This window comes from Carassius carassius, chromosome 1 (genome assembly GCF_963082965.1).
Source record: "Carassius carassius chromosome 1, fCarCar2.1, whole genome shotgun sequence".
NCBI lineage: Eukaryota > Metazoa > Chordata > Actinopteri > Cypriniformes > Cyprinidae > Carassius > Carassius carassius.
In genome coordinates, this window is record NC_081755.1 from 26,066,674 (window position 1) to 26,080,222 (window position 13,549).

Below are 13,549 nucleotides of genomic sequence, written 5' to 3' on the forward strand. Positions count from 1 at the left end.
TAGTTGTCCTAATTGAAGAATCACCAACTAATGAGATCATGCTGAGCACAAACACACACTAGAGATAGTCATGGAACAGAGAGAATGGAATGCTATGAAAATACAAACCAAAGCACACACACACAAAGTCTGAGTACAAGACACACTGATGGAGAGGCAATCCGGTGATGTCATAATCTCTGTGCAAGACAGTCATGCATGGAAATGCTCACTCTCTCTCTCACACACACAACTACCCAAACAGATCCACACCCACACAAATGCACTGAATCTGGGACACTAGTCATTCATCAGCTTGTACAGTCTCCAAACACTTTCCCATGGTTTTTTTCACAGTAGCAAATTTTTAGCATTATATGCAATAAAAGATAGTTATTTTAAGACACTGTGACAACAGCGTAAACAAATAAATCCCTTAACACCACAGCCAAAAATGGTTGTTTTTTCAATACACTTCTTGGCTTGTGTTGGAACACTGGTTTGTGTGGGTCCCACTGGACTTCTTCAATCTTCTTCAACAGCTCCTGATGCTAAACAGACATCCCAGTGGTACAAGCAACTCAAAGAGAAGCCTAAAACTCCAAAAATACACGTCCTCAATTCGAATTTCATTTTCTGAAATACCAGGATGCTCAAACTACAGCAGGTGGTCTGCGTGCTTGTACAGAAAGCCTTATTCATGTACAGGAAGACAACAGCATGATGTTATAATGTGTTCTTCCAACCATTTTTCCTACTTTAATGGTTAGTTCACTCAAAACTGACAATTCTGTCATCATTTATTTACATTATTTATAGCAGTTTCTGCAGCTTCTTTCATTTTTTCAATGATTCATTCTTTTAAGCGAAGAAAAATGCAATTACAACATTCATTATGTGTGTCTAGATCATCAGGACATCATGTTCACCTCTTTGTACATGCAAGCCACCAGCTGGCATTGTACCATGCTGATATTTCAAGAGAACGATTGAAAAATGTTGTTTCATATTGCTTCATCCACAGACCAACATCAGGACAGACATTTAACTCACAAAACACAATACTGTCATAAGGGGAAATAAAGAACAATCACTGAAACTTGTTTTATATGGTAAGTACAAAATGCGCTCATATGGAGCGCAACTGGTAACTATTGAAAACGGGTTGTAATTTGTGTTATCTTGCTGTAACACGTTCAAGCATTGGATGCTAAAATCTGTTCAGCTTACCTGGCACAATCTTCTTTTGGTTAAATGGATACAGACAAAAAATAAGAATATTATTATTACAAAATAGTACATATTTAAAGTGTGGATTCCTCCACTGGCCAGTCTAATATACTGTAAATGAATTGTTTTACAAGCAAGTAATGTCCTTGTTAGTCCCATTAGCCCTGCTGGTAGATGTCATAACTACACCCTTCGATAAACAAAAAGCATCTTTCTCCATTGATGGCCATTCAAAAGTACCCATGTACTCTGATGAGTCACTACAAGTGGTCATGGCAACAAAAAAAAATTGATAGATAGATAGATAGATAGATAGATAGATAGATAGATAGATAGATAGATAGATAGATATCACAATATAGATATAACACAAAAATAGATAAAAAGGATGGAGATGAAGTGTTGACTAGCTACAATAAAAGTTCTATATAGACTCTATAGAACTATTTGTTTTCACCTTTGGTACAACAGAAATTACCAAACCTTTATTTTGAAGTGCAGATTTCAATTTGTATACCTCTGTAGTCCTGCACCAGCCAAGTAATTGATATTGACTGACATAAATGAGAACAAGTAGCTTTCTCCAGGTTTTATGGACCCCTTTGGCTCTCCCTCATCTCTGTCTTAAATGTTCTTCCTTCACTCTTGTTCCACATAAACTGAATAGTGAATCTGTGTAAGTGGCTGCAGAGTGTATTGCGAGCAGCGGCTCATTCATTCCCTCACCATATTTGCAGTAATCTATTTATCGCCCAGTGCAGAGTCACGACACGCTCTCTAGTGAGTCTACATTAGAAGTGAGAGCTGAGGCATGAAGAGATTTACATGTTAAATGTCACTTCCTTGGTAAACATTTTTAGGGGAATGTGTATGCAGCATGCTGTGTGTCATTAGTTCCCTGCCATGACAGATGATATTCTCTCTAGATTTTATTCTTGTTTTCCCTCCAACTGCAGAGAGAATACACAACATACCCAATAATGTGTGGACAACCTACTTCAGCTACATTGCTTTACTGGCACCCACATAAAATCAAACAAACATTCAGGTTTATTTTTCAGCCATTCACTGAATTATGAATGCGTTCCGAAAAGAATGCAATATCTGACTCCACCAACATGCTCATTACAGATTTTACACCCCAGTAAAGACTGTTTGGTCATTACAATTCTTTAGTCCTCTGAGGAACAATCTTGAGGTTACCATGGTTCTTGGCCAAGTTTTCCAATCAAAGGTAATAGCATTTTAAAAATCTAACCTCAAACTTGAATATTCAACGTATGCATATGCATAGCAAATCCAAGTTGCTAGAGCACTTGCAGGTGTAAAATAGTTAAGTAATTCAGTGGAGACAGAGGAAGCTAAATCTTTAACATGCACAGAATCACAACAAGGTTTCTGAGTGGCAGGTTTGAAATGGAAATGAGTTTGGATCAATGTTTAACTTAAACACCTCTTTCTGATAGTACCAACTTTTTTTTTTAATAGCTGTAATATACATTTCTTTAAACTGCTGAGGAAGTGTCAGCAAGTGTGAATAATACATCACACACACAAAGAGACAGACTTAAAAAAAATATATATTGGATCATTTCATCATCCCAATCTGTCATGTGTCACCCAAGATAGACACAAAGCTCCCTGCGAAACCTCTAAGATCATTCAGAATTCATCACTCTTGCAGTTTTGGCACTGGAATATGCTTTTATTCACTCATTATGGCAAAATTAATCTCAAAGGTGAATCTATAGCTCTCTTCTAATCACCAAAGATTCAGTGGTGCCAAATATCCCCATAAAACTCTACAACTTCCAACACATTTTTTAAATTATTATTATACATGTATGAATGCACATGGTATATTGATGAACAAGTAAAAAAACAACATCAATACATACAACAACAATATCATAAACATATAATGTGCCCTGTCAGAACATTATCTAAATGTACAGTACCTCTACCTTAAAAGATAAGTCAAAGTTTAATGACGTTCAGTGAAAAACTATATTGACTTCAAAAGCATAATTCTTTGAAATTAAAAACAAACAATCAATGTTATTATTATAAACAATTAATAAAAGTATTAGTATTATGTTTATACATTATAGAATGCAATATAAAATTGTGTATTTTACATATTCCTTTAATCATATAATTAATAACAAAAAACCTGAGAACTTTCATCCTGTTCTTTTCCAGTTTCTTCTCCCGCACAACACTTCCCATGAGCTGAGTAACTGTCTTTTTCTAGAATTCATAAGAAAAGTCATAATTTATAAGTAACAAACTCTTGAGCATTACACTGACACCCATTAATTTCCATTAAAAAAAAATGCATTGCAGGTTTCTTTTGACTAAAAAATTGCTAAGACCAGAAAGTACATCTGAAGCAGTCAAGTAGGAAATAAATGTAATATCATGCATAATTAGATGTTGGATATAAAGGTTGCTTGTTAGATGATTTTATGTAAATGATTATAAAGACACAGTATGACATACCGCTTTGTAGGCATGTAATTATAGGAATCAACAAACTTTGTTTACATTAAACATTATGATGCATTGGGTGATTGAAAGCCTTTTTATGTCTGTTGAGTAAATAAAAGTACACTGCCTGCTAAACTTCTGTCTAGATGTTTACTGTTGTTGGCTTAAGGAAATAGTTTCCAGTCTTTTGTGTAAATTAACAATGCCAATCAATAGAATTCCAATAGAACCAAAATAAGAATGGGGGGGAGGGAGTGAAGTTATGGGAAAAGGTAGCGTTTAACACTGTTCTTTATACAGATATTTGCCCGACATTTAATGTCTCAGAATTCAGTGTGAGAAATCAGTGCAGTTATAAATAATGAACTGATTTGCAATGAAACTGCCTAACAAAGGTCTTTTATTCAGCAAGGACATATTTATTAAAACTGGCAGCAAATACATTTATAATGTTCAAACGATTGCTGTCCTTTCAAAATTTTTGTTTGTCAAAAAATCCCCCAATACTAACCAGCACAATTTCAACATTGATAAGAAGAAATATTTCCTGAGCACCAAATCAGTTTATTAGACTGACATCTGAAGGATCATGTGACACTGAAGACTGCAGTAATGCCTTTTGAAAATTCAGCTTTGCATCACAGGAATAAATACAATTCATATATATATATATATATATATATATATATAGACAGTACAGACCAAAAGTTTGGATACACCTTCTCATTCAAAGAGATGTAGACTCACACTGAAGGCATCAAAACTATGAATTAACACATGTGGAATTATATATGGATTTATATACATAACAAAAAAAGTGTGAAACAACTGAAAATATGTCATATTGTAGGTTCTTCAAAGTAGCCACCTTTTGCTTTGATTACTGCTTTGCACACTCTTGGCATTCTCTTGATGAGCTTCAAGAGGTAGTCACCTGAAATGGTCTTCCAACAGTCTTGAAGGAGTTCCCCGAGAGATGCTTAGCACTTGTTGGCCCTTTTGCCTTCTGTCTGCGGTCCAGCTCACCCCTAAACCATCTCGATTGGGTTCAGGTCCGGTGACTGTGGAGGCCAGGTCATCTGGCGCAGCACCCCATCACTCTCCTTCTTGCTCAAATAGCCCTTGATGCCTTCAGTGTGACTCTACAATTTTCATAGTCATGAAAATAAAGAAAACTCTTTGAATGTGAAGCTGTGTCCAAACTTTTGGTCTGTACTATATATATATATATATATATATATATATATATATATATATATATATATATATAGTAGTCAGCTGATTTTTAATTTTACATTTTTGAGTTGTTAATGAATGCTGAAGCACCTGAAAAGAAAGCTTTTGTTACCGTTATCACTAGCAGTCAATGACTGCGTTTACATGCAGCCAATAACCCGTTCAAAACCGGGATATTAGCAATAACCGGTCACGCACGGCCATGTAAACACCGGCAAAAACCCGGATTTGCGGATTTACCTGGGGTACCCCTTTTCCAACCCGAATATTTGGTCTTGTAAACGCGTTTCGGCATATCCCCATCAAAATGTGTGTTCTGCGCATGTTCTATTCGCAAGGAATCTTGGTCTTTTGAGTAGAGACGGCGCATAAAAAACCGCGTGCAGTATAGAGGCACAGTAGTGTCAAGTGCTGCTGGTGGATCAGTACCAGCGCTAAAGCGCAAACAAAGACTATCGCTATCTGCCCCAAACTATTCATTATCCGCCTGCTGCTGCTGTTGTTGTTGTTGTCTTTGGATACAGGAAGAAGAATCGGAAATGACGCATATTGCGTCTTGTTGTCCGTACGTCCAGACGCTAACCGTGCGTCGCCGTTTAAATCGGGATTGGCGACTGATTACACATTCATGCATACAGGAGTAACTCTCTCTGCTCACGCATGTAAATGGGTTATCCCGAATGTTTCAGAAACTCGAATAGTGACCTTAACCCGACCATAACCCGAATTTTAACTGCATGTAAACGTAGTCAATGTTAATTAAGTCTTTCACAGGTAGCCTACTTGGGTCCAGAGTATCAGAGCTTTTCAGGAACACTGTTTAGATTATTTGAGCAAATAATAGTAGAGAAGATGTACTGTAGAGAGGAATTAAAGCAGTTCTGTTGAGAGAAGAATTGCTAAGCAACAATTTCCTTGGTGTGACATTGTCTTTAACAGAAACATTATAGCCAAGAAAGCAGAAGTGTGTAAAAAGAACTCAGAACTGAGATCTTGTCCTCTCAGCAAAATGGCTATATGGAAGAGTGGATGCTATATGCATAAGTGAGGAGGTTTTACTGATAATTTTTTTATGGAAATTCACATGATGAGAGGTTAAAATGTACATTAAATGTACATTTAATTTACATTTAATTACATTTAAAGTTGATAGGAGAGATTCTATCAGTACTAGTACACTAGAAAGAAGGTTTGACCTTTACAGACCTTGTCTATTGGGAAAACAGTGCTTGGGTGTTTAACAGATGGTGTACTTTTCTAGTTTTCCATTAAATTGAACTGAGGAAGTAAGTACATGCTGATGTAACTGAACATATGAGATCAGTCTGCAGTGCAGTGTTTGTGTTTTTTTACTTCTGCTTCTTGAAGCTAGAATTAAAGAGTCTGCAATTGTTTTTATACATCCAAAGGACACCAAATTAAAAAATTGTAATTCATCACAGCTATTTTTGATTGGATATTGTTAGACTGATGATGGGATACTCGTGTTTGTAACAAGTAAAATAACAGAACAATAACTGTAAACCACAATGTAACAGAAATAACAAAAATTAAAGGGGTCATATGACATTGCAAAAAAAAAAACCCACAACATTATTTTGTGTATTTGGTGTAATGCAAAGTATTTTATGAAATGTATGGTTCAGAAAGGCCTGATGAGACCAAACATAATAACCAATTATAAATGAGCCATTTGTTGCATCTAGTGGGGACATAATTACTGATTATAATGACTTATTCTGTCTTTTTACGTGCTGCGTTGCGAATCGCTCAGTGCAAACATAAAACCATGTCTGCATTTGTGTTCAGAGAAACAACAAACAACAAGCGCTACTCTACACTGCCCAAAACTCGTGTTTGAATCATCACTGGCAAATTCTTTAAATATGTAACCCTACTTACAGGCTGTGAGTCAGAAGTGCCAGACTGTCCTTGCAAAGTTGGAATTGCTCCACTTTATAGAAACAGCCTTTGTGCACTGAAGCATTGTAGACTACTGGTTCAGGAAACAGTCCTCGTCCTCCGCAAAATGCACTGCGTACATCTGTATATTTGGGTTGAACTGTTCTGAAACAGTGTTGTAAATACAACTTAACCACTGATTTCAAGTTGTGTCCTATTTTGGAAGGCCAAACAAAGTAGTTTGGCTTTCACAACTAAACACACAGCGTTTCCATGACATGGCGGCATTGGCAACAGCGAGAATAAAAGTTGTGCCTTCTATCTTTGCATGAACATTTGGGCGGCGTTATGCAAATCTTCCCGCATAATGAACTAGATGTGGGTGCACTTTAGAGTGAGCCATTTTAGGAGGGCGTGGTTGACTCTTTTATAAAGAATATCTCTTTGAGACTTTAGGATTTGAGACTTTAGTCTTTGCAACTTCACAGATTTTCTTTATGCACCAAGAGCTTGTAACACTCCAAAGAGAAAGGAAAAATCATATGACCCCTTTAATCTTAACATTCGGAAAACAATCAAATTCTAACAGTATCACATGATAGCATTAACAAACAACAGCAGATATCCAAAACGCTATATAAAGGAGCTAAAAATAATATGCTTTAGACCACCAGAGGCAGTGAAACACAGAACTGGTTGGGTAACAACTGAAAATTAAAAACAGAATTTTATTTAGCCTAATCACTAACATGCTTACAAGAGGCAAGATCCTCTGGTCAAGGATAATGGTGCTGTTAGTGGCTCAAATTGCATTGGTAGTTGTTCAAATGACTTTTAAAGGGCATACATAAATGACATATGGCAAGGAAAGGAAGACCAAAACCAGTTAAAGTCATTCAACTCATCTTTTTTTTGTGAGTTTTTTATTTATTTATTTTTTTTTTTTTGAGGGTGCATAGGTGGGATGGGAGCTCGTCATGCTGTAATATACAGTATGAGTATAATTGATATAGGCTTACATTATTTATTTTTCCCTTTTTTTATACTACCAAACATATTAACTACTTCACGAAATATCTCAAATTCTCAAATTTGTATATGTATAAGTAAATTAAAAGGAAATTTTAAGCACTCTCAAAAACTCTCATTATAATCCCTGAAGCTGTTTACACTGTGAAATATCCTGCTTACATCATATGCACATCTGCACTTTGCTGTTTCTGATGAGAGAATTTGTCAGAACAGAATTGAATTCCTTTCAATGACTCATCTGAATGCCTCTGATTGATCATTGATTTCATAAGTTCAACAGAATCGTTTGTGACTGGTATTAATGCGCAGCGCTATAAAAACGTATCTCTGGCTCAGCGCCAGACAGAGCACAAACACAGATTTGAATTTAGCAGCTAATTCTGTGCCGCACTGCACATTCTAATCATGCCGGTGTGATTATATAAAATATAAAAAAATATAACTTTGCTATTTTTTTGTCTTTTGGAAGCTACGTTCAAAATCCACTTGCCTCAAAAATCTGTGAATGGGCATTATGCCACTGAGCTCGCCCTTTAGCCATGTAACATCCCTGGGCAGCTATTTCCAATCATGCAAGTACAACTCTTATCTGCCTAAATGGGATCAATAAGACCAACATTATTTGTTAAAACAACATTAATCTGTCAGTAAAGCATATACCTTAAAAAAACTAATCCTAATCCTAACTCTATGGTAAGTGTATATTGTTAAATAACATTAATCAGTACTACTCGTGTAAAAGTACACGGGTAATAAGGACGCCATAAAAAAAGTGTAACTGATTAATTTAGATATTAATGGTAGGGCATTGCAGAAATGCTAGCAATGGCAAGCTATAGCTTTATTATTTATGATTAGACGGATTTTTTTTTTTTTTTTATCTAATCAGATTATATAAATATAAATAAATAAATTTAAACCCCTTACTGCTATTGAGATGTGAAGAGACTTAAACCAGCATAAAAAAAATGTTTTTGAACTAAATAACCTACCCTGCCTTTATAGGCTAGTGACAATGCCCCTGAATTTTTGAGAGACCCCTACCGGAGGTAGAACTAAACCCAACAATGTTTTTCCTCATCTCTTAGGTCTCCCATATATGAAATGGATTCTTGGCTAAAAAAAATATTTTACTGCTAAAATTGTTAAATTAACAGATATGGAACTTAATAGGTAGCCAGTGCAGAGACTGTAAAATTGGGGTAATATGATCATATTTTCTTGACCTGGTAAGGACTCTAGCTGCTGCATTTTGGACTACCTGTAGCTTGTTTATTGACGAAGCAGGACAACCACCTAGAAGTCCATTACAATAGTCCAGTCTAGAGGTCATGAAAGCATGAACTAGCTTTTCTGCATCAGAAACAGATAACATGTTTCGTAGCTTGGCAATGTTTCTAAGATGGAAGAATGCGGTTTTTGTAACATTGGAAATATGATTTTCAAAAGACAAATTGCTGTCTAATATAACACCCAGATTTCTGACTGTAGAGGAAGTAACAGTACATCCGTCTAGTTGCAGATTGTAATCTACAAGATTCTGTGTGGTGTTTTTTGGTCCAATAATTAATATCTCTGTCTTATCCGAATTTAATTGGAGAAAATTATTTGTCATCCAATCTTTTACATTTTTAACACACTCTGTTAGCTTAGATAATTGGGAAGTTTCATCTGGTCTCGTTGAAATATATAGCTGAGTATCATCAGCATAACAGTGGAAGCTAATTCCGTATTTTCTAATAATATTACCAAGGGGCAACATGTATATTGAAAATAGAAGGGGACCTAGGACGGATCCTTGTGGCACTCCATATTTTACTGATGATAAATGAGATGACACCCCATTTAAGTAAACAAAATGGTAGCGATCGGACAGGTAGGATCTAAACCATCTTAGAGCCTGCCCTTGAATACCTGTATAGTTTTGTAATCGATCTATGAGTATGTCATGATCTATGGTGTCGAACGCAGCACTAAGATCAAGTAAGACTAGAAATGAGATGCAGCCTTGATCTGACGCAAGAAGCAGGTCATTTGTAATTTTAACAAGTGCAGTTTCTGTGCTATGGTGGGGCCTAAAACCTGACTGAAATTCTTCATACAGATCATTTTTATGCAGGAAGGTGCTCAATTGAGCAGACACAACTTTTTCTAAAATTTTAGACATAAATGGAAGATTTGAAATAGGCCTATAATTTGCCAGTACACTAGGATCTAGTTTTGGTTTCTTAATAAGAGGCTTGATAACCGCCAGCTTGAATGGTTTTGGGACGTGACCTAAAGATAACGACGAGTTAATGATATTGAGAAGCGGTTCTTCGGCTACAGGTAACAGCTCTTTTAGTAATTTAGTGGGTACAGGATCTAATAAACATGTTGTTGGTTTAGATACAGTGATAAGTTTATTTAGCTCTTCCTGTCCTATATTTGTAAAGCACTGCAGTTTATTTTTGGGTGCGATGGATGAAACTGAAGTGTTAGACGCTGTAGAATCTACATTCGCTATTGTATTTCTAATGTTATCTATTTTATCAGTGAAGAAATTCATAAAGTCATTACTATTTAACGTTGGTGGAATATTTGAATCAGGTGGCGTCTGGTAATTTGTTAATTTAGCCACTGTGCTAAATAAAAACCTTGGATTGTTTTGGTTATTTTCAATGAGTTTGTGGATATGCTCTGCCCTAGCAGTTTTTAGAGCCTGTCTATAGCTGGACATACTGTTTTTCCATGCAATTTTAAAAACTTCCAAGTTAGTTTTTCTCCATTTGCGTTCAAGACTACGAGTTACTTTCTTGAGAGAGTGAGTATTACTGTTATACCATGGCACAGTACGTTTTTCTCTAACCTTTTTCAATTTGATGGGGGCAACAGCTTCTAATGTATTAGAGAAAATAGTGCCCATGTTGTCAGTAATTTCGTCTAATTCATGTGTATTTTTGGGTACAAATAGCAGTTGAGATAGATCAGGCAGGTTATTTGCGAATCTGTCTTTGGTGGCTGGAACAATAGTTCTGCCCAGACGGTAACGCTGAGACATATAGTTAATATCAGTTATACGCAGCATGCACGATACAAGGAAATGGTCTGTAATATCATCACATTGGGGTACAATATCTATAGCAGTAAGATCGATTCCATGCGATATAATTAGATCTAGTGTATGATTAAAACGATGAGTGGGCCCGGTGACATTTTGCTTGACTCCAAAGGAGTTTATTAGGTCAGTAAACGCAAGTCCTAATGTATCATTTGCATTATCAACGCGAATATTAAAATCTCCCATGATTAGCGCCTTATCAACTGTCACTAGAAGGTCTGAGAGGAAATCTGCAAATTCTTTTAGGAATTCTGTATACGGCCCTGGTGGTCTATACACAGTAGCCAGAGCAAGAGATACATTAGATTTCTTTTGCATGTCTGACAGTGTAACATTTAGCAGAAGTATTTCAAAAGAGTTAAACCTGTATCCTGTTTTCTGGGTAACATTGAGAATATCACTATATATTGTTGCAACACCTCCGCCACGACCAGTCTGACGGGGCTCATGCTTATAACAGTAGTTTGGTGGAGTAGACTCATTTAGACCAAAATAATCATTTGGTTTTAGCCAGGTTTCAGTCAAGCAGAGTACATCAAAACTATTTTCTGTGATCATTTCATTTACAATAACTGCTTTGGGTGTGAGTGATCTAATATTTATGAGCCCAAACTTTAAAAATTGTTTTTGTTCATTTACTTTACATTTTTCTGGTTTAATTACGATAAGATTTTTTCTAGATCCTACATTATATTTTGACCTCACTATTCGGGGAACAGACACAGTCTTAATAGTTTTTACAGCACAAGTACTTTTATCATTTAAGCGGGTGGAACAAAACTCATCATAATAGTTATTAGAGAATTGTCTTACTAGTCACATGGAGCGAAGTGTCCTGGAGATGTTGTCAGAGAGCAGCTCCGCTCCGATTCTGCTGGGGTGTAATCCATCAGCGCGAAACAGCCTAGGACGCTCCCAGAAAAGATTCCAGTTATTAACAAATAGCAGTTTCTGTTCTTTACACCATGACAACAACCATTCATTTAAAGCAAAAAGTCTACTGAACCTTTCGTGTCTTCGTCGATACGTGGGCAGTGGTCCTGACACGACGATCGTCGCCGCGGGCGTCGTGCTGCGAACCGTCTCGATCAGGCTGCTGAAGTCCCTCTTCAGCGTCTCCGTCTGCCGCAGCGTGGTGTCGTTAACCCCGGCGTGAAGCACGACCGCTCTGGGGCTCTCGTCGACCTTCAGGATCGCGGGTATCTGCGCAGAAACATCGAGAACACGAGCACCAGGCAAACAATGAGTGTGCACTTTACCTTCGGCTAACGTAGCACTTACGTGTCGGACGATGGAGTCTCCGATGATCACAGCGTCGCGTCCTGTCTCGCGGAGGGGAGCGAAGCGGTTCCGGATGGAGATGTCGAAGGCTGGAGGGGGAGAAGTCGTCGCCCGGGACCCGGCTCGCGTCCTCCGCTGTGGATGCACCCAGGGTCCGTGGTGTCCCGGCGTCGCAGTGAAGGACATCTGGGAAGATCGCGTCCTTGGTGCACCGGGCCTGTGCAGAGAAACACACGGAGTAGACGTGGTGGGACTGTTAACAGATCGCTGTATACTTACCCCGGACTTGTGAGCGTCAGCCCGGGATGATTCCAGCGCGGTTCTCCGCTCTCTCAGCTGGGCCTGCCTCACCTCCAGGTCGCGAATCTGCTTTCCCACGGCCTCGAGCTCGAGCTGCACAGAGTGGAGACATTCATCCGCCATTAAAGCAAGTAACAGTGAGTACAGCAGTGGTAATGTGTGTGAATAGAGTATTAGCAATGTTAGCGCAGTTAGCTGCAACCACGCCGCTGATGCTAACGGGCTAAAAGCTAATAGCGGACCCGGGAGATCAAAATAAAACTAGTGATAGCGAGGCGCTCTGATTGTTTTTGTTGTAGAATACAATAGAGGATATATTCACACGTAATATAAACGGAAACGATGATGTATACAATTGATTTTTGAGTTAAAAATAGTCAATGAAAAGAATATAGTGATGGAGCTCAAACGCAGTACAGCCGCCAACAACAAACAGGAAGTGACGTCTTGATATATCTTACAGATATATATCTTAATGATCTTACAGATCATTAACTAGAAAAAGTTGGTTTAGGGTTTAGTTACTCTTTAAGAGCTATTCAAATCTAATGATTGTGGTTACATACATCTTCCTAAACTCCATTTTAAACATTTAAGAGCTATGAGTAATGCAATACCAAAATACTAGGCTGTCTAAAATAGGCGGAAATTAATCTGCCGCAAACAAAGTCGGCGGTCGCGTTGAGCCTTTTGACAAGAGAAAAGGCTTCAATAGTTAACCAACGCTAACTGTGGTTACATACATCTTCCTAAACTCCATTTTAAACATTTAGGAGCTATAAAAGTGAAGCAGAACAAAAAAATATGAGGTGACTAGGCTGTATTAGGCGGAAATAAGCCTAATCTGCACGCAAACTTACCTTCGTGGCTCACGGGCTTCCTTCTGCACAGAAGCATTACAGCTATTGATTTTTAACAAATCAAGCCTACTCAAATGTATCTAACCTAACTATTTTCACTCGTTATGCAAAGATAGGCTTAATCGGCTCCAGTAGACAG

At 37.5% G+C, this 13,549-nt stretch overlaps 2 protein-coding genes across 2 annotated transcripts in view; both read right to left on the reverse strand.

The window, feature by feature from the left end:
- Nucleotides 1-10,093, reverse strand: part of cdc27 (cell division cycle 27) — a 364,243-nt gene extending 354,150 nt beyond the window's left edge. The window contains exon 1 of the mRNA XM_059552992.1: nucleotides 10,087-10,093. The gene's annotated coding sequence lies outside the window, so the exon portion shown is untranslated. The remainder of the gene's footprint in view (nucleotides 1-10,086) is intronic.
- Nucleotides 1-12,619, reverse strand: part of LOC132142881 (uncharacterized) — a 55,369-nt gene extending 42,750 nt beyond the window's left edge. The window contains exon 1 of the mRNA XM_059553071.1: nucleotides 11,783-12,619. Within this exon, the coding sequence (XP_059409054.1) occupies nucleotides 11,786-12,436 (651 nt within the window). The 5' untranslated portion in view covers nucleotides 12,437-12,619 and the 3' untranslated portion in view covers nucleotides 11,783-11,785. The remainder of the gene's footprint in view (nucleotides 1-11,782) is intronic.
- Nucleotides 12,620-13,549: the final 930 nt, after the last annotated feature.